This window comes from Telopea speciosissima, chromosome 4 (assembly GCF_018873765.1).
Source record: "Telopea speciosissima isolate NSW1024214 ecotype Mountain lineage chromosome 4, Tspe_v1, whole genome shotgun sequence".
In the NCBI taxonomy this organism is placed as follows: Eukaryota; Viridiplantae; Streptophyta; class Magnoliopsida; order Proteales; family Proteaceae; genus Telopea; species Telopea speciosissima.
Genome location: NC_057919.1, coordinates 44,675,462 through 44,695,526, shown reverse-complemented (window position 1 = coordinate 44,695,526; position 20,065 = coordinate 44,675,462). Strand labels below are relative to the sequence as shown.

Here is a 20,065-nt window from a genome sequence, read left to right as displayed (position 1 = left end):
TCTCCGATCCTAACTGATTGTCAGTACGAGCTCCATTTTCAACTCCAGCTTCTAAGAGGGTTGGTGCAGCGTTCGCTTGGCTTCCACAGACACGCGCTCGTGGTGTTGAAGCACTTTTACTGTGTTCAACATGGAGATTCAGATTCCTTTGTTGAGCAATGAAATGGGAAAAATCTTGCAAGGTTTTAGCGATATGGTAAAGTCGCTGGTCCAGATGATTAAACTCTACTCGAGTCATTGGAGCATCATGAGCACTATTGGTAGGAAAAGTTTCCGTACCATGAACTTTATTTGCTTGGATATCAGGAGAGTTTTGAGGAACATGGTAGGGTTCTCTCTTGGTTTGGCTGTTCATTTTGTCTAGAGGTGGCTTGGTGCCCCCTACTCTGAACCATGTTTCTTTTCTCACAATGCTCTCTCAAGGGTTTGAAGATGGTAGTTATGAGGACAGAAGCCCCACAGTGGGCGCCAAACTGATGCTATCGAAAACTTAACGGGTGGCGTGTAGGCCATCAGATGCACCAATTTGCACAAAAGAGAGAGAACACCAGAGGTGAACCAGGGCAAGCCCTGGTGTAATCCTCTGATGCCTAAGTCAATTCTCAGAGCAACCAGTCAAGAGGGAGAGACAGGTTTGAGAGGAAACGTAGAACTAAATCAGGGTTCTTCGATCGTAGTCAAATTACGTCCAGAACTGGCTCTAAGATGAGAGTTCGAGTTTAGTCTACCTCATCAAGTGTCTTCATCTAACTTTTATAGAAGAACGGGAGGTTATGTCGTGATGTGACATGATGGGACGTTGAGCCCTTATACGACCCAAGATTGGTCCGCTTACGCAAGCATAGCTTAAATGCGGAAGGGCTTGTCAGAAGATAATCAATCCTTTCGGTGGATATTATTAGATCACCTTAAGCACGCCTTTCATAAATGTTGTCGAAATGTAGCATGACTTGATACGTTGAGACGGGATGTAACAGGGACGTGGACGATACAGGTCCGTTCCTCGTTTCCCTAGGATGATTAGATATGATCTGTGCTATCCTGGTGCCTATGTCAGACGCTTTACATCCTATGGAATAGCAGACTAGCCATCCCTGGTTCCAAAGGCTTCCAGGAATAAGTTCTGAGCCCTATTCCTTTATTAACCAACTCTAAGACTTGCCACATGTCATCCATCTGTCGAACAAACTTTTAGTGACACATCATCAATCATCATGAGCAGGCCATATTATAAAGAATGGGTTATTGATGAATGATAGGACCTTTTTCTGGTTCAGTGAAAGTAGGAGTACCAATCAATTTGAGATGATCAGCTTGGATTAGCACATGCAACAATTGGCCAGAAGATAATTTTATGTTACACTAAGGAATAACTTAAGTAGGGTAGTCCAACACCTCTGATGGAGTTGGAAGTTCTGCTTCAATCACCAGAAATTACTGCAGGAGCACAATCCATCTCGGAAATGATGGAACCTCATGTTATCCCTAACTACAATCTCCCTCCTTGTGATCCCAGACACACTACGCATAAATGAGTGACAGTCCTCACATATCCTTAGGTTCTTCACAATCCGAATGGAGCTGCCAGCACTAGTAGTTAGTAGCCCAAACACTAAAGCCAACTTTTCACTATGCCTCATTAGCAACTGCTCTTTCTCATTGTCACTCACATCATAAACTACAGAGGTGATGTTTGGTTTGTACCCAGCAAGCTTTAATCTTTCCAAAAGTTCCTCTAAAGCTTGTTTGATCTCATTAGACCTTGGATGAGTCATGTCATCCGCAAAGAATTCATGAATTACTCCATTGTTTGCTTCTACCCAGCTGCATGCAGGATTCTTTTTCATACCTTTCTTTCTTATCAACTTTCTCACACGTGAAACATCATCCCATCTTCCAGCTGATGCATAAATGTTGGAAAGCAATACATAATTTCCAATACCATTTGGTTCAAGCTCAAACAGATGGCCGACAGCAATCTCAGCAATATCAGGATTCCCATGTATACGACATGCTCCAAGTAATGCTCCCCACACACCACCATGGGGCTCAATTTCCATTGTTTTAACAAGCTCATAGGCTTCTTCTAAGTGCCCAGCACGACCAAGAAGATCTACCATGCATGCATAGTGGTCAGCTGAAGGTGTGATCCCATAAACTTCCTGCATGCTTGCAAACAAATGCAGCCCTTGTTCAACAAGCCCTGCATGGCTGCATGCAGTGAGGACCCCAATGAATGTAACTCTATTTGGCCTCGTCTCTGTCTGCTCCATCTCATGGAACAACCTCATTGCAGCATCAGCCTGCCCATGCATTGCAAACCCCACGATCATTGCAGTGTAAGAATACACATTTCTCTCCCTCATCATCTCAAACACCTGATATGCTTCATCCACGCTGCCACACTTGGAATACATGTCAATCAGAGCGGAGCCCACAACAACATTTGTGGTCGGATCAAGCCCCGTGTGCACAGCAACATTCCGGATCCATCTAGCGTACTTCCCAGCACCTAATTGGGCACAAGCAGAAATAACACCCACCAACGTCACTTCATCTGTTTCCACACCGGCCTCCCACATTCTCTCAAACAATCTCAATGCCTCCTTTGGTCTTGCATTTTGGGTATAGCCTGTAACCATTGCAGTCCACACCACCATATCCTTCTCAGGCAACCCATCAAACAATTCTCCTGCAACTTCCATATCTCCACTCTTAGCATAAGCAACTATCAACGATGTCCACGATATCACATCTCTGTCAATCATTTCATCAAACATCCGTCGTCCATATTCCAAAAATCCACATTTCAAATACATATCGATCAAAGTGTTACCAACATAGAGATCCGATTCAAACCCACCTATCAAAATAGTCTGGCAATGCAACTGCCTACCAGAATCGAAATCAAGGGTTGTCCCACAAGCCTTAAAGAGAGCACAGAAAGTGAACGAAACAGGGCTAGTACCTTCCTTCCTCATACAGTTATATAGCGGAACTGCCTCACTAAAGGGGCCACAGAGAGAGTAACCTCGAATTAATGCAGTCCAAAGAAATGGATTCGGGCGACGGACTTGATCAAAGACGAGGCGAGGATAAGGATCCATGGGGACATTGAATTTGGTGAGAATTCGGATGAACTTGGCAAGAACGAAGCAGCATTGATCGAGGCCCTTTCGGATGATGTGAGCGTGGACTTGCCTGAGCTGGTTGACATCGTTGCAGCCGTGAAGAAGAGAGACTAGTTGAGATTCTATGAGGTTACGCTGGAATTGTTGTTGGGAAAATGGAACGAAGGTTTCCGGTTGCAGTTGAGAATGGAAACCGCGAGAACAGAGTGAAAGACCAGTTTTATTCCAGGAAATCGCAAACATAGCTTTGAAGATTTTGATACAAATCGAGAGTGCTTATAATATAATCGCCCTGAAAACATGATATGTAGTTTCTATGTGGTCTGTCAAACAAAAAAATTTGCCACATGACATCACAGGGACCCAAACTTTGAGACCAACTGCACATCTGCCATGTTTCGTAATCTAATCGTATGAGTTTTTTTTTCTACCAAAAAAAAAAAAAAATCTCATACGATTTTTTTTTTGGTAATTGGGAGCTTTACATATATATTTGATAGAAGGGGGGGTCGAACCGGGGAGGGGATAAGATACCAGCCAAGAGAATCGAACTCGAGACCTCTTGGTGAGCATAGGCATGAAGCGCACCATGGCTCACCAACTGAGCTAAGCAGTTGTTGGTCGTATGAGATTTTTTTGTTGGGCAAGCGGTAGCAACATTGCGGAGTTGCGTCCATATTCACACCGGAATCATTTACAACGCTAGATTTGATGTCAGATTAATCTCAACCGTTGAGTTATAAATAACCTGGAAACTCATTACCTGTTGTCATGTGACAGCCGGTTGCATACCTAATAAAAAAAGACAGCTGGTTGAACCCAAAAAATAAACCAGACATGGGACTCGTGACTCAACTTGGGGTCTGACCTGGCCTGGTCTGTGTATCCTTATTCCTCCACCTTGTTTTGACATAGTACTTGCGGATGGAAGTGCTTTGTTCTCCATTTTTCCCAGGAGCAAAAGAAATGTGTTTTCTATACTAGGTTGTTCTTCTCCCTTTCGTTCTCCTTTCGTTCTTCCATTCTTTTTCCTTTCTGTATTCCAGATGTGGTTCTTCTCAGTTCGTTCTCCTTTTTGGTTTTGAACACCAAATAAGAAGAAGAAGACCAGCTCAGCAGTCGAGGTAAAAGAATTGAAAGATGGGGTTTTTGTTTTTAAAGAAGAAGACCAGCTCAACCGTATGCTTTTTTTTTTTTTTTTTATCAGAAATACTAAACCAGTGACAGGTAGACCGACCACCCAGTCAGTCGACTGATAATTGTTGATTGAACAAGTACGAGAGGCAGATCCTGAGTAGACCGAGTACCCTGTCGATCGACTAATAAGGTAATATTTTCTCTTTTTTTTTTTTTTTTTTAAATAATACATGCTTCAATTGTACAAATCTTGATTCGTGGCTATCTATTATCTAAGGACATTATTGTTATCATCATTATTTCTTTTGAGTGTAGGGAACGGGGAATAGATTTTAATTTTTAGAAGATTCATATAATGCATTCATTGGTGGGGGACAAAATTGAGGGGAAGGCAATGGAACTGGGGATAGTGACATTTTGAATGATGGGAATGATAGAAGCAGTTTAGAAAATGATGAAAATAATTTAATTGGTGATAATTAGGAAGAAGAAGAAGAAAGGCATTTTTACTCCTGTGAGGACAAACGATCATGGCGGTGGATTGCCACGTGTCCTCCACCTCATCCCTCTTTGGGGGGAAAGAGAGAGGGGTGAATGAATTGTATGTAGGGGAGTCGCCACCTAGAGGAGGGTCTAGGACCCCAGATATAAATGTAATGACTCTCATGAGATGCCCATTGGGGACAATTGGTCTGTTGGTCTGGGTACAGGTCAAGTTACGATCTGGGGAAGGTATTAGGCATCCCAGTCCGCCCGTACTTGCCGGTCTTTCTATTGCTGGGCATAGGTTATGGCATAACATACTTTTGGGGAATGTAAAATGCAAGCAAAACTGTAAGAAAGTTGTTAGCATATGAGCATTTCAATCCGTTAATCATAGAGGTTTAGACCTTACCTGAACGGGAGTGGAAACGCAGTGGAAGGGATGATCGAATACAACTTGCAGTTACTAGCAGATCACGATCTCTATAGGCTTCTCCACAAGAGAAATCCACACCGCAAAACCCTAGGCCAGGATGGAATCCCAAGAAGAACACAGAACTTGAAGGAGAGGGAGATAACGACTTCTCAAAGATATGAAAATCGATATCCTAGAGTTGAAGCCTAATACTTATTTATAGGCAAAACCCTGGGTGCCGCTCTCACTTGGTCAACTTCCACTAGAGGTCTAGACCGAATAGGAAAGGGGGAGGGGTTGGTCACTTAAGTGACCACCCCCTCCAGAGCTCGGGTCTCGCACAGCCAGCCTCTTATGGGCGCACTAATTGGGCCCAGCCCATTATCGTTTTACATCTCCTACTCACCCACACAGGGTGCATAAATTTAATTATGCATCCAAGTTTCTCTCATTCCGCATTATCCTCCATATAAGTAATGGGACGTGCGATCTGTCAAGATGATACAAGGTAGGAGTACTATATCAAACTTCCATCTAGCCAACATAGTACATCACTCTCAAAAGTCTCAAAATACCCCAAACAATCCACTTACACCAGATCTAACACTCTTGACCCCTCGTGATGAGCAGCATTAATCCTTTGTATGTAATGTACTCATGACTGTGTCGATCACAAATACGATAAGTCGCCCGGGCAATGAGTCACAAAACAAAGGTGTAACGTCCGATGGTTTTCCCTGAGCCCCTCATGTCAATCAAAATTTCCCCAACAGCTTTCCCAATCGCTTCCCGCTAGATTGTATCATCCATGATCCTAAGGAGAACATCAAAGTAGCATCATTGGGTGTCTTTTTCATGACATCGTCTCAGGTAATAAGGGTACTATGGGATTAATATAATCCACGTGGCTCACACAGTGACGAAGCAGGGATCCATTCGGTCACTTTCACTATCGGTCATCATGAGCACATGCAGTATGATATGCATGCTATGGCATAACTCCCACTAGGGTGGGCATGTCACTCGCAATAAATAAACGCCATACAGATCTTAGTCTAGTCGCTACTCTAAGCGCCTAACCTAAGTCTCTAGTGCAGTCACCCTCATGGTTTCTGCCTAGAACCTCACATCTGGCTTCTAGCAGGCTATTTGGAAGTGTGGTGTCTTCCAAGTTGGACCATGTAAAGGTCTCATCTTAGCTCTAACTAAGGCACTATAGAGCACACTTGCTCATGGGCTCATTCGCTCACTATACCCTAGCGTCGAGGCGAATCACCCGTGTGAGTGGGTCGATTCCATGCCTGGTGACAACTTTACAAACAATGAATATATACGCACAAGATTACTCAAACAAATATATGCTCATTAATAAATGTAAGAGAAATACAGATAAATTTCTATCACAAACAAAGTGTTTCCAAAGAAAATATATATCAAATCCGCCTGAGTCCCAAGTTCCTAACATGCTTCGGATGATCGCTTATCGCAGATTCTCAATCTACATTGATTACGGTGCAGCTGAGAAAATCTATTGAGCACCTTGCCTCTCTGCTTTGATGTAGCCGTTAGGGAGGTGGGATGGGTAAGAAGCCGCGAGATGTTCATTGTTCAAATAGTAAATATGAGACCATATCTTAAATATAATATTTCAATGCTTTGGGGTACCTTTTCCTTCTAGCTTTTTCGGGGACATTCTACTAATGTTCCTATGTACCAATCCGTTACTAAAGAGGAAGACCCCGGGCAGGCAAGGAGATAGCACAGATTAGATGGAAGAGATAGCGCAGCGAAAGAAAGTTGGTGCGAGACAGCGGATGTAACTAGGAAAACATCTCTGGCAATGGGCTTCATCAAAGGATCAGCCAACATATTGCCAATGCAGATATGCTACAGAACAACTTCACCTCACACTACCATGTCTCGAATGTAGTGATACCGTATGTGTTATACCCGTGCCCAGATTTAATATTTATTAATGTGTTCTCTCTCGTGTGACGTGTAGATTCTGCTACCGTGTACCCTGGCGAATTATTTTCACTTATGGTAAAACCTAGCCACAAGATTGTTGACCACCTCACGGGCCTACCGGTGGAAGAGAGGTTCCTAAACCAGCAGTGGGGAGGTTTGTCGATGGTGATTTTGTCGATCATCCTCCCAGCACGAGTCCTCAAAGTGAGGAGTACCGAAGGGCTTATCCTGTGTCCCCACAGTTAGATACCTCCTTTGGCGATGAGCTTAGTATCGCGATCGGGAAGCTATTCGGGATCACGAAGGACACATCGTGACGGTCAAGGGGTAAGATTTAATCTTGTACATGATACTGTCTCTTACTCTAGCCGACCCTGAAGTGTGGGTCAAAGCCCTACCTTTTTCCCTTTGTTGTTGCCCTTACAGCAACAGTAGACGCACAAGCGGACTCATCAGCACTGCATCCGTCCATTAGTCCGCCTATTCTATCTTTGGGTTTTGTGTATTTTCCATGTGTGGGACCTACACCCCGTGCCTCGGGCACCCTAGTTTAGTCTGTTGGACAAGGTTGGCCTCATCCTTGTCTTTCCTTGGGTTATAGGTCACCGTTGGGTGGACCCATAGGCTAAGTAAGCCTTTTTAATGAGTTTTGGCTCATTAAGCTCTAGGCCAAACAGACCTTAAGAGGGAGATTAGTTTTAAGACCAAAACTTAACCCTTAAACCTTATTACTTCTCTACCTACCCCAAACCATAGAGCTGAGGGAGCATTGAAGGCTTGGAGAAGAAGGGCTTGAGAGGCTACGGAGGTGGAGGACATCGATTGGTTCAACCTTGAGGTAATGGCCTCACCTACCTCTTCCTCTCTTTCATTTCTGGGTTTGGAGAACCTATGGAGATCGGTTCCAAGCTTTGGGGTTCTCTTGAGAATCCATGGAACCTCATAAATTCCTCCCTTTGAAGCCTCTATTCCCCTCTTTTATGCATTTATGGTTTTGAATGACCTTATGCTGTTCAAACATTCTAAACCTAGCTTAGGTTTGAAAGAAACCTTGGGAATGGATCCAAGTCCATTAAACCCTATGTGATTCTTGTTGGATTTCATGTATTGGACCTCTAACGAAGGTCTGAGCTCATCTTCCCTACCCCAGGACTCTAATGGATTCATAATGAAGGGCTGGAAGTGATGCTCTTCGCAGCTGTTCAAATGAGGGGCAGCGGACGAATGACCGGACTCACTGTCGTGTATCCATTCGTTAATCCGTTCAGCCTAATAAGGCTCTCCTTCAGAGCGGAGTTACGAGTGGACCCACCTATGTGAATCCGCCCGAAACCCAGAATCCTTAAGTTTCTCTCGGGCGTGTCTCAGGGTTGGAACGGGTCTACGAGTAGACTCACGTTCCTCATTCGCCCGTGAGTCCGTTCCATATATTTTCAGGGCAGGGCCTGGGCGGATCCACGATCGGATTCACCCGGCTGGCTCCGTTCTTTCATCCGTTCCTGTTGTCTTGGCCCAAATCACCTTCTTTTGTTAGGATCTTTTATGGGACCCATCTATATACTTCTAACACCGTTCCCATGCTTTCTCAGACCTTGAAATCTGCACAAAAGTGTGTGCCTTAGAACAAACCTTTCCAAACACCCCGGTGGACAATCAAGCAATCGATGAGTGGGCTTTGGGTGATGATTGGGATTGATATATATATTTATAGGGATGCATTAGTTAAAATTATATATTGATTTCTATGTTTATATTCATTCTTGCCATGCTGCATTTTGCATGTGAAACCTGTGGATATGACTTGATGTGATGTGAGCATGATGTTTCATATTGTGATATTGGGTTACGGTGCCGGTTACACTGGTACCGAAATCCCATGACTGTCATGAATATTATAATTCTGTGCTTGTCATCCTGGTCTGTATGTGCCGTTCCGTGCTGGTACCCGGGTACTAGATGGAATGGGATGTTGATGCACCCGGAATACCTCTCGGGATGATAGAATTGCATGTAGTATATCTGTGATTAGGATCTACTGTACCCTATGCTACGACCCTTGCCAACAGGGGTTTAGGTGTTGGATAGCCTGAGCACCTGTGGTCTGTGGAGGTGGGAGAGGCCAGGACAAGGGTAGTGATGGCTATTAGGGTCTACCACTGGGTGGTCATGATGGCTTCTACCGGCGCAGGTCCCATGTGATAATTGAGGTTTCACTGGGGCGATAGGATAAGTGACCCTCAGTGTCTCTCGAGTTATCACAGTAGCATATGCCATGACTTAGATTGCTTGCTAGGGGGAAAATATAAATTTAACATTTCATGCATCATAGACTATGTGGGATTGTATGTATGTGCACTCCCCTTTCCCCTCACTGGGTCAGTGGAGCTAACCTCATGTGTACACAACTTTTTAGACTTTGATGCAGGTGATGTTTACTTGGCCAGTCTGGATGCACAGCCTGCAGATTATGATTGTATTGGGACAGAGGAACTTGGGTACGTGTCGGAGGAACACGGCGACTGTTGCCCCTGTGATGATTATGCTTATGGGCACTAACACTTTCAGGGATACTTCCCTAACTTTTGATTCTTTTGGGGTGTTGTACCCGTTTTAGACCTTTTTTGTAATAACTTATTATAGTTTTTGAATAGTTATGTGATGGTCAACTGACAACAGTACTATTATTATGTTATCACTTAGATGGCTGAACATATTGTAACTACTTATATAATTAATGCTTCCACTCATTATGACTCTGACAAATATTGGAATTGTATTTTCTTTTGCTCAATGTAACTATTGGGTGGGCCTTGGGTGATTATCATGCGCCAGGACACTATGTCATTGATCTTGGTAGGTATTTGGGGTGACATGTACATCCCAATCACCCTCTTGACTGTGCTTGACGCATAAGCTTGGGATAGGGGTGTGACAGTATGTTAATGTGCATGGCTCTACCATGAAATTTGGGGTCCTTTACAAATGTAAGTGCTATCATGCTATTGTAGTGTATAAGCATTACGTCGTCTGAGTGAGCAGAAACACTAAGTCTCTACAAGAACCTTTTGAGCCAAATGACCTCCTGTACAGCTGCCGAATATGCGACGTACTCCGGCTCCATCATGGATAGGGCGATGTAGGTCTGTTTCTTACTACTCCAAGTGACAGCCCCACCTCCCAGGACAAACGCATACCCTGAAGTGAACTTGCGCTCGTCTCTATCACTAGCCTAATCAGCATCACTATAGCCTCTCAGTCTCAAGTCTGAACCACTGAAGGTGAGCAAGAGGTCTGTAGTGCCACGTAGGTATCAAAGTATTCTCTTTATTGTCTGCCAATGAACTAGCCCTGGGTTACTCTGGTAACGGTTCACCATGCCAATGACAAAGCAAATATGTGGACACGTGCACATCATCGCTTATATCAGACTGCTTACTACCGCTACATAGGGTATTTTAAACATTTGGTTTCTCTCTTCATCACTCTTAGGGTATTGGTCTAGGCTCAAAATGCATGCCTTGTCCATTGGGGTGTCAACAGGTTTTAAGTTGTTCATATGGAATTACTCTAGGACTTTCTTTATGTGAGACTCTTGAGACAAACTAAGAAGTCTCCTAGTGCGGTCCCTAACAATTTTCACACCCAACACAAAGTTGGCCTCACCCATGTCCTTCATCTAAAAAATAGAGGACAACCACTCTTTAGTGGCGACAATCATTTCAATGTCATTCCCAGCCAACAAGGTATCATCAACATATAAAGATAGGATAAGAAACCTTGCCTTGGACCATTTAACGTACACACAGTGGTCCTCTTCAATCATGTCAAAACTTGCGGTGATAATGGCATGGTGAAATCTAATGTACCACTGCCTAGACGATTGCTTAAGGCCATAGATGGAACATTTGAGACGACATACTTTGCACTCATGTCCCTTCTTCTCAAAGCCCACAGGTTAAGCCATAAAGATCTCCTCATCCAGTTCTCTATTGAGAAAAGTAGTTTTAACGTTCATTTGGTAGAGTTCCAAATCAACTTTGCGACAATGGCTAGAATGAGACATATGGAGGCCATTCTCACCACAAGGGAGAACGTCTCATCATAGTCTATACCCTCCTTTTGGGTATATCCCTCCGCTACAAGATGTGCCTTATACTTATCAATTGATCCGTCTGCTTTTCACTTGTTCCCGATGGCCTTGCGCCTAGGTGGAAGATCAACTAACTCCTAGACTTGGTTCTTACTCATAGAACTCAACTCGTCTTCCATAGCAGCTTGCCACATTTCCTTAGTTGGAGAAGAGAGTGCCTCACTCACTGAGGCTAGATCATCCTCGTCCCTTGAGACACAGACGAGGGTTACATCCCCTTCAATCTCAAAACAACGTCGACGAACGTGTCCACATGCACTTTTATGCACAGAGGGTTCTTGACCCCGTGGGTTGTGTGCTTTCATTAGGTAGTGCACTCCCACTGGGCTGATGATCACTCTCACCCTCTATGGCGATCTCTTAATGAATGTTTAATTTCTCACCCTTGCCAAGAGTAGGTGAAATATTTTCATCAGTTTCTATCTCAAAGAGATCAAGGTCTCTGCTAGCATCATTGATGCTAGGGAAATCGGTCTTAAGAAAATCCACATCGTGGGACTCACTCTCTATCATTACTCCATCTTGATGTTCACCATACACTACATAGCCTTTCGAGGTATCAGAATAACTTATAAAGATACTCTTTTTAGCTCTAGAGCAAAGTTTTCCAAACTTATGGGAGGTACTATGAACATATCCTGCACAACCCTATGGTCGCATAGTAGGCTTTGTGCCTTTCCACAATTCATAGGGAGTGGAAGGAACTAACTGTGACAGCACGCGATTAAAGATGTAGGCCGGTCAACATAGCATCCCCCCAAAAAGATATTGGGAGGTTGGCCTACGTCATCATCGATCTAACCATATCTAAAAGCGTCCTAATCCTCCACTCCACTACACCATTTTGTTGCGGGGTGCTGGGAATAGTAAGCTGTCTGGTGATTCCTTTTTCCTCACACATCTCTTTAAGTGATTTGACAAATATTCGCGTCCTCGGTCAATGCATAGATTTTTAAACTCTTGCCTTGTTGATTCCCAACCTCTGCTATAAAGCGTTTGAAGCAATCTAGCGCTTTGTAGCGGTGAGCGATCAGATAGACATAACCAAATCGTGAGTAATTGTCAATAAAGGTGAGAAATAGGAAGCACCATGACATGCCTTCACATTCATTGGTCCGTAGATGTCTGAATGGATAAGTTGTAGGGTCTGGGTTGATCGTTTGGCCTTTCCAAAAGGCTTTCGGTGGGCCTTACCTGCTAAACAGGCCTCACATGTCGGTAGGTTGACTTTAGCGAGTGAGCCAAGAAGGCCTTCTCAAGCTATCCGTCCCATCCTATCTTGACCTATGTGTCCTAGTCTAGCATGTCATGTAATTGAATCAGGACTAGTATTAGAATCAATTACAAAAGATGAAGAGAAAACAACAAGAATTATTAAATCTAATTTAACAAAACCATTCTCAAGTCTACAATATCCAAAAACACTACCATCTAATTGTATCTCAAATGAGTTACCATAAAAAATAAAGGAATATCCTAAAGTTAATAATGCAGTAACAGAAAGTAGATTATGTTGGAGTTCTGGTGCGTATAGCACATCATGAAGTAGCAAGATGCGCCCAGTGCGCAAGGTGAGCTGATAGGTACCAACTCCTCGAACTGCTTAGCTTGTGCCATTCCCCATGTAGATACTTTGGGCGCCATCCGAAATCTTTCTATAATCTACGAACCCTCCTCGATCTCGCACTATGTGTCTTATTGCACATGTATCCACAATCCAATCAGATTGGGTTTGGGCAACCAAAACGTGTGTACATACAAAACTACAAGGAGAGAGAGAGGCAGAAATGGTACCTGCTTCGCTTCAGTGCAGTTACGAGTGAAGTTCCCCAGTTTTTGGTAGTTATAGCACTTGACCTTGGTGATATCTTTCTTTTTACCTCACTTGCCATGTCGGTGCTTAGTGGTCTTACGCCCAGTTGGCGCAGCATTCTGAGCTTGGTCCTGATTCCCAGTGGTCCTCTGTCTCTTGTGCTGCCCCGCTTGGGCGACAATGGCTTGTGATTAGGTCGCTTCTAGGCGCTCCGCCTCTAGTTCCACATGAGCGGCAATGTCATTAAAAGTCTTGATAGTGTTGTTATGTGTTAGAACTATCTTCATTTGCTCCCAGGAATCAGGCAGCGTCCTGATGACGGCTTGTACTTGCTGCTCATCGGTAAGGTGTACCCCAGCATCATCAAATTTTTGGATCATGTCTTTCACGACCCTGAGGTATTCAACCATAGTATGCTTGGGGTCCTTATGGTACATCTCAAACTTTAAGGTCATGGACCTAAGCCTGGTAGTGGATGTACCACCACAGTCGAGCTTTACTTGGTCCCACATGGACTTGGCAGTCTCGCACTTCTCATATTGGTCGATGAGATCATCGTGCATCGTGTTTAACATAAGAAAGCGCACACAACGATATCTCTTAAAACAATTGTCGTAAGCCTCTTTTTCTTGATGGTGATGGGCGGTAGTACCCACTTTGGGTGGGGTCATTTCAGTGATCAAGAGTTCAAGGTAATCTTGCTCAAAAAGCAAGAACTTGGCCTTTCAGTGCCACATGTCATAGTTGGTACCATCCAACTTGTTGCCTTGGTTAAGGTCAGCAACTACACTCTTAGAGGCCATCACTACAATGTGCAAGGGAGGACATTTAGTATACATTCATAAACCAAATTTGTTCAAGAAACCCTAATTAAAATTAATGGTACCCTTTCCCACACGGGGAGACAAAACACTTTGCTAGGCTCTTAATCAAATCTCACATTGTGTGGGTCTGGGGACATATAACTTTAATTGATTTTAAACAAAAATAAGAGGAAATGACATCTCCTAACCACAATTTAATGCACCATACATACGGGTGTGCAAGGGACTCAATAAAGAGACCCAGTTTGGTACTTGAAGTGACATGCCGAGTCGATACTAGGTTGTGATACGCAGTGTAGTAGCCATTACATGGCTTCTCAAAATAAAATATTAAAAAATTACAATCGACTTTTATATTCACGAATCCTACTACAGACTACCGGCGAGCACTGTACTTTGCATCACTTCTAGGTACCAACTCTAACGCACATACATCGAAAAAAAAAACATATCTCTTAACAAGTACAAAATCCATCCCATGAAAATAAAAAATAATCAAAAAACACATGGTGTGTATGGGATGGGGTGTTTGACAGCATTACCCCAATGGTAGTGTCAAACCAGTCTGGACGGCAATGGGGGGGTTTATAATTGCTAATTTGAAATTTGCAAACACATAATAGCAAAGTTAAATATAAAGGAAACAATGAAAACCCAAAAAATAAAACCGGACCACAACCATAAATATAAGCCCAATTAGGGAAAAAGAAAGGGAATGGGTGAAGGGATTCCCACTTCACCCATCTCCTTCCCAAAAAACCCTAAAAAAATAGATCCTTAAAAAAAAAGTCACGGGCACGGCCAAATAAGCATGGCAGCAAGTTGTTTTTTTTTTATTTATAGCTAGCGGGCATAGGGGAGAGGGTGACAAGAGATTATGGAATTTTCTTTTTTAAAACCAATCATGATTTTAATCACTATCCTTTTAAAAACCAACCATTACTTTTTGGTAAAAAAAATTATGATTCCAAAATTCATCTCTCCCCCCGTGACATCATCCGCCACAATCATGATTCAATCAAAAAACTTTTTTTTTTTCTTTCTTCCTCTTCCTTTTCACTTTTATAACGATTGCAGCAGCCGTGCTTGGCCACTGCCGAGCATGGCTGCTGCCCCCTTTCAACATTTTTTTAAAAAATAAAAACACCTGCTACCAAGTAAAAAAAACACACAACCACAGAGACCATAGCCACTGATGTGCGCGGTCGCAGCAGTCGTTGGCCGAGGCCGGCTGCTGCCGTTGTCGCATGCGGCTGGCCCTTGGCTGTGGTGCGCCTTGCACATGGCAGCAACAGCAGCCGTGCGCTGCTACCGCGCCGTGCACCAAGGCCGCGCGGCCAAGGAGGGTCGATCGAGAGGGGAAGGGGAAGAAGGAAAAAAAAATCTCTCCAAAAAATAATGCGAACAACAAGCCCTAATTAGCTCTAATACCACTATTAGTATATGAGCATTCCAATCCATTAATCATAGAGGTTTAGACCTTACCTGAACAGAGTGGAAACACAGCGGAAGGGATGATCGAATGTGGCTTGCAGTTATGAGTAGATCATGATCTCTACAGGCTTCTCCACAAGAGAAATTCACACTACAAAACCCTAGGCCAGGATGGAATCCCAAGAAGAACACAGAACTTGAAGGAGAGGGAGAGAACAACTTCTCAAAGATATGAAAATCGATATCCTAGGGTTTAAGCCTAATACTTATGTATAGGTAAAACCTTGGGCACCCCTCTTACTTGGTCGACTTCCACTAGAAGTCTAGACCGAATTGGAAAGGGGGAGGGGTTGGTCAATCAAGTGACCGCCCCCTCCAGAGCTCGGGTCTCGGGTGGCCAGCCCCTTGTGGGTGCACTAATTGGGCCCAACCCATTATCGTTTTACAAAAGTAAAATATAGGGAAGATGGAGATATAAATACCCAGAGGTTCAGCTGTAAGGCAAGGGTTAGTATACAGAAATGAAAAATAAAGGGCTCAAAGACCTATGGGACCTAAACATGATCGACTCTAATCTAAACATGAATAAGAGAAGAGTATGAAAACAAAGATGTTAAGTCAATGTATATGCATGGAACGGCGTAGAAATCGGGAATAAAGTAAAGAAATATGTACATGCATGATAAGAGATTGATATAGATGTATGCATGGGGGAGTCTTAGACTACGGGAGATGGGGGTCATGGAGATATGTATGCGTAGAGGTTAGATGCAGCATAAATGTAATGTAAAGGACACGAGAGTACGAGTGTTCACCATCTAGGAAGATGGGATTTCTCTCCTTTGGAGATGTAAAATGAAACAAAAAGGTGAAAACCACGTAAATCAAGGAAAGCTCAAGAATGAAAAGAAAACTTACCTGATAGAAGAATATCAAAATGGAGGTGTGGAGGTTTCCCTTTTGTAACGTAGGAGATTTATACGCTGAGCAAGTTTTGCCGCTTGTAAAGGGCTTCTCTTGTCTCTTTGTAAGCGAACACTTTGTTGTCAAGCCGAGATTACCGGATTGGTGTCTCCAAATCTTGACCATAATGTCTCAAATAGGATTATAAGCTAAGTACGGGTGTTGGTGTCAGGTAGCACTATCTTTGAACTAGGATTTAGGCAAAGCGAAGTGCATGTAAAGTTCATGTAACACTCCTCAACGTGAGGTGGGATGTATTTATAGATGTATAGGGGTGTGTGTCAAACCTGCCCCTGACTGATTGAAATTTTGGATGAAGGACAGGGATCTCTGACCAGCCACCCAAACACACTGTGGAGCATCACTCCAGTGGTTGAATTCAATGGAGAACCCCCGAGGTTATTCTCCTATATACCTATCAGAAGATGGATTGCAAACCCATGTAGCTGCACTGCCGACAGCATGATGTACTGCATCAACTCCAGGTACTCTCTCTTCTATCCATATTTGTGGGCCCACACCTGTTCAGTTGTGTGTCAGACCCTGGATGAGGTGTTGGTGCAATGCCCAGGCCATGGGCCAAGCACCTGTGCAAGCCCAAGGCCTATAAAACAATGTTGCATTCTCTGGGCGATGCACTGGGTGATTGGCCTAAAGGCCTAGAGAATCGCCTAGAGTGGCTAAAATGAGTTTTTTGGACTCTAGACATGTGGGGACCACCTATACAGAACATGAACACCCTCTAGGAATAGATGAGAATTTTAGGAACCATTACCCACCCCTGGAACCATGTGGACCTCACCTGTGCAGCCAGAATGGCTTAGAATTTAGTTAAAAATGCATTTTGGGAGAGGGGAGCCTAAGGCCAAACATGCCTTAGTGGGGCCAATCCTATAAATAGGAGGGGCAGCCCCTCATTTCATTTTTGGTTGATGTAGCTGAAAGAGAGAAAGAGAAGGAAAAGGAAGAGGAAGAGAACGAAAGGAAGAGAGAAGGAGAAGAAGGATCTATGCTGCCAATCTACACATTGAATCAGCTGCATATCACCTCTAGGTAATCATCCTTACCTCTATATGCTGTTGTTCTTTGTGTTAGTATCTTGATCTCTGCTCTGTTGGTGGTGTATCTGGCTAGTAATGCTCAGAACACTTTGGGATTGCCTTGGGATGCATCAGATCTAACATGCAAAGCCATTGCATGTAAGATCTGATCATATCATAGCATGTTTTGCTGTTGTTTAACTATTGAGACTGAAACCAGTCTTTGTGCCTGACTGCACAGCCCAGTTGCACCCAGAATAGGCAGTCTGGGCATGGATCTTTACATGCAAGCTGATCCTTACTTACCTTAGCATAGGATCAGTGTCCCACCATGAAAGTATATGTAAAAGAGGCCTTGCATGCAGTCCAAACAGAATCCTTAGGCTTGAGCTCAGCCTGGACAGCTATTCTCTGTGCTGTCAGAACAGCTCCTGGCTTCCAAATGGGAAAACCAAACCCAAAACCATTGGAACCATTGGATTATACTCCAATTATGGTTCATGACCATCCCTCATACCTCCATGATCAATGCCATGGAAGCCCCTACTACAAAATCCAAGAAGAACTGCTCAAACTCATCTGAAATAGGCTCTAGGCGATGCACTGGGTGATTGGCCCAATCACCCAGTGAAACTCCCAGAGATATATTTTGGGCTCAATTGGTGTCCTATCTTTTTGGACCTTCACCAGTGACCTAGGGACTATGTGATGAGGTGGTAAATGACCAAAATACCCCTCTCCACTTATGTTTGCTGTCCTCCATACCTTAGGTACCCAAGTGGGCCCCATAGGGCCAAGTAGCTATGCCCAGTAATGGATTCTGCTGAACTGTTGACCTGGGTACTGGTTTGTATGACTGTCTGGGCCATGTATTGGCTAACTATACTGTTACCTCGGACCTAATTCTAATAAGTATCTTTCTTATTGGAACTTCAATTGAAATAATCAAAAGTAAGCCATTTCAAAATGAAATAATATATTAATATATATTTAGTTTAGAAATAAGAAAATTAATAAAAAATAACCAAAACAAAAAAGGGGCGAAGTGATTCAAAAAGAACTCTATTCGATTTTGTTAGTCCTATCTATACCAAGTCAGATAGAATTCCACATCTCTGGATGATACACCGGGAGATAGACCCAAAAGCACAGTGCAAAGCCCAAAGAATTCCAAGTAACATCAGTATAAACACAGAGTCAGACCAGTAAGCCTAGACCAACACAAGAATATTAATACAACTTTAAATATTAATTGACACACATTTATGATCTGATAAATTAGGTGTTGATTCCGTGCTCGAGATGCACAGTTAGACACCAACCGGAACAGAACTAACAGCTGAACCAATAGGACCAAAACAACGTGAGTGAAATTACACCGTGTATGTAAATGCAACATGGCTAATATGTTAACACAATTTATATTAATACTATTATACTATTCACTTAATTCAATTACTGAGAATTCTACTGAATAAGGAATATTTTTCTGGTGAATGCTGTGATTGGACATTGATTGCTAAATGTGAATTGCTAGACTAGATGCCGTAGTCGGCTTGGAAATGAGGCCTGTGGTAGCCCGTAGAATGGGATGCGGTTGACACCACCTGACTCATACGATGCTATATCGATGCATTGGGCTAGAGTTTCATCACCAGTGCTATGCACCCTTGCCAACAGGGGTTAAGGTGCTGGATGCCTGTGAGGGTGACCATATGAAAGAGGAAAAAGAAAAGAAAAGAAATGAAAAGAAAAGAAAAGAGAAATGATATGGGCTATAAGCTAGAGAAAATAAATATAATATGTGAAAAAAGGATGGATGCCTCACAAGCTAATCCCAAAGGGCTGGTCAGGCTGACCTTGGTGATTGATACGAGAGCTGATCTGTCCTCTCCGATAACTCAATGGGTGTATCACGGGAAGGGGTTAAAAGTCCACACTAGGGATACATGTATTGGGGATTGTAGTAGCACTAACCCGCCTTAACTGTGATGTTAGGTGGCTAATAAATAAAATGAAATGCACCTCATGTAGGACTTATATGGTTGTGCTTGTATGTGCATGCATGGTGATGTTTCATTCACAGGCTCGGTGGAGCTCACACTCTGTTATATATGTTTATGTTAGATGATCCTACAGGTGGATGTTATTGTGGCGGGGAGGCTTATCTCCCGGAGGCGAGCTATGGTGGTTATGACAATATTGGTATGGACCCAGATGCAGGTCATACCGCTGGTACGAGTATTTTCGGTGGTAGCTGAGGATGACCTGTGAAGGGTGCTGCTGACTCTATTTTGGTCTTGGAACTCATTTTGTTTTGTTGGAGTTTCCCTTTTTGTTTTATAGCTTTGTTTTTAGGGCTCAGGTTACCTTGCCCTGTTTATATTCCTTTGTATAAAACTATATCTGATAGAGTTAGGAGCTACTTGTGTTCTGGGAGTGAGAGAGTGAATGAACAGATACTGTGTTGTATATATATTCCCTTCCATTGTTTACTTTTCCTTTTTAAATGTTTAATGTAAATATAGCTTTTCGCAGCACTCTGAGTTTTACATTATGTAACATGGATTAACTGCTTCTAGATTCTTGGAAGTTGGCGGATTGCTACAATGCAATTCGGGTCACCTACCTAATCCTCCCAGGGGGTGGTTTGAGGTGTGATAGTGTATGCACTCCAAAATTCATATAGGTATGGCTAGGTTCATCT

The 20,065-nt window shown here is 43.2% G+C and overlaps 1 protein-coding gene and 1 long non-coding RNA gene across 2 annotated transcripts; both read right to left on the bottom strand.

The window, feature by feature from the left end:
- Window positions 1-1,215: 1,215 nt before the first annotated feature.
- On the bottom strand, window positions 1,216-3,402 carry LOC122657411 (pentatricopeptide repeat-containing protein At5g44230). Its single transcript, XM_043852108.1, has one exon. The coding sequence runs from the start codon at window positions 3,372-3,374 to the stop codon at window positions 1,425-1,427; it is 1,950 nt and encodes a 649-aa protein (XP_043708043.1). The 5' UTR covers window positions 3,375-3,402; the 3' UTR covers window positions 1,216-1,424.
- A 117-nt stretch (window positions 3,403-3,519) lies between these two features.
- On the bottom strand, window positions 3,520-18,442 carry LOC122660063. The gene is made up of 3 exons (XR_006332608.1): window positions 18,245-18,442; window positions 9,688-9,692; window positions 3,520-3,536 (listed from the first exon to the last, which is right to left on the bottom strand). It is a non-coding gene; the product is annotated as an uncharacterized LOC122660063 (long non-coding RNA).
- Between the last annotated feature and the right edge of the window lie 1,623 nt (window positions 18,443-20,065).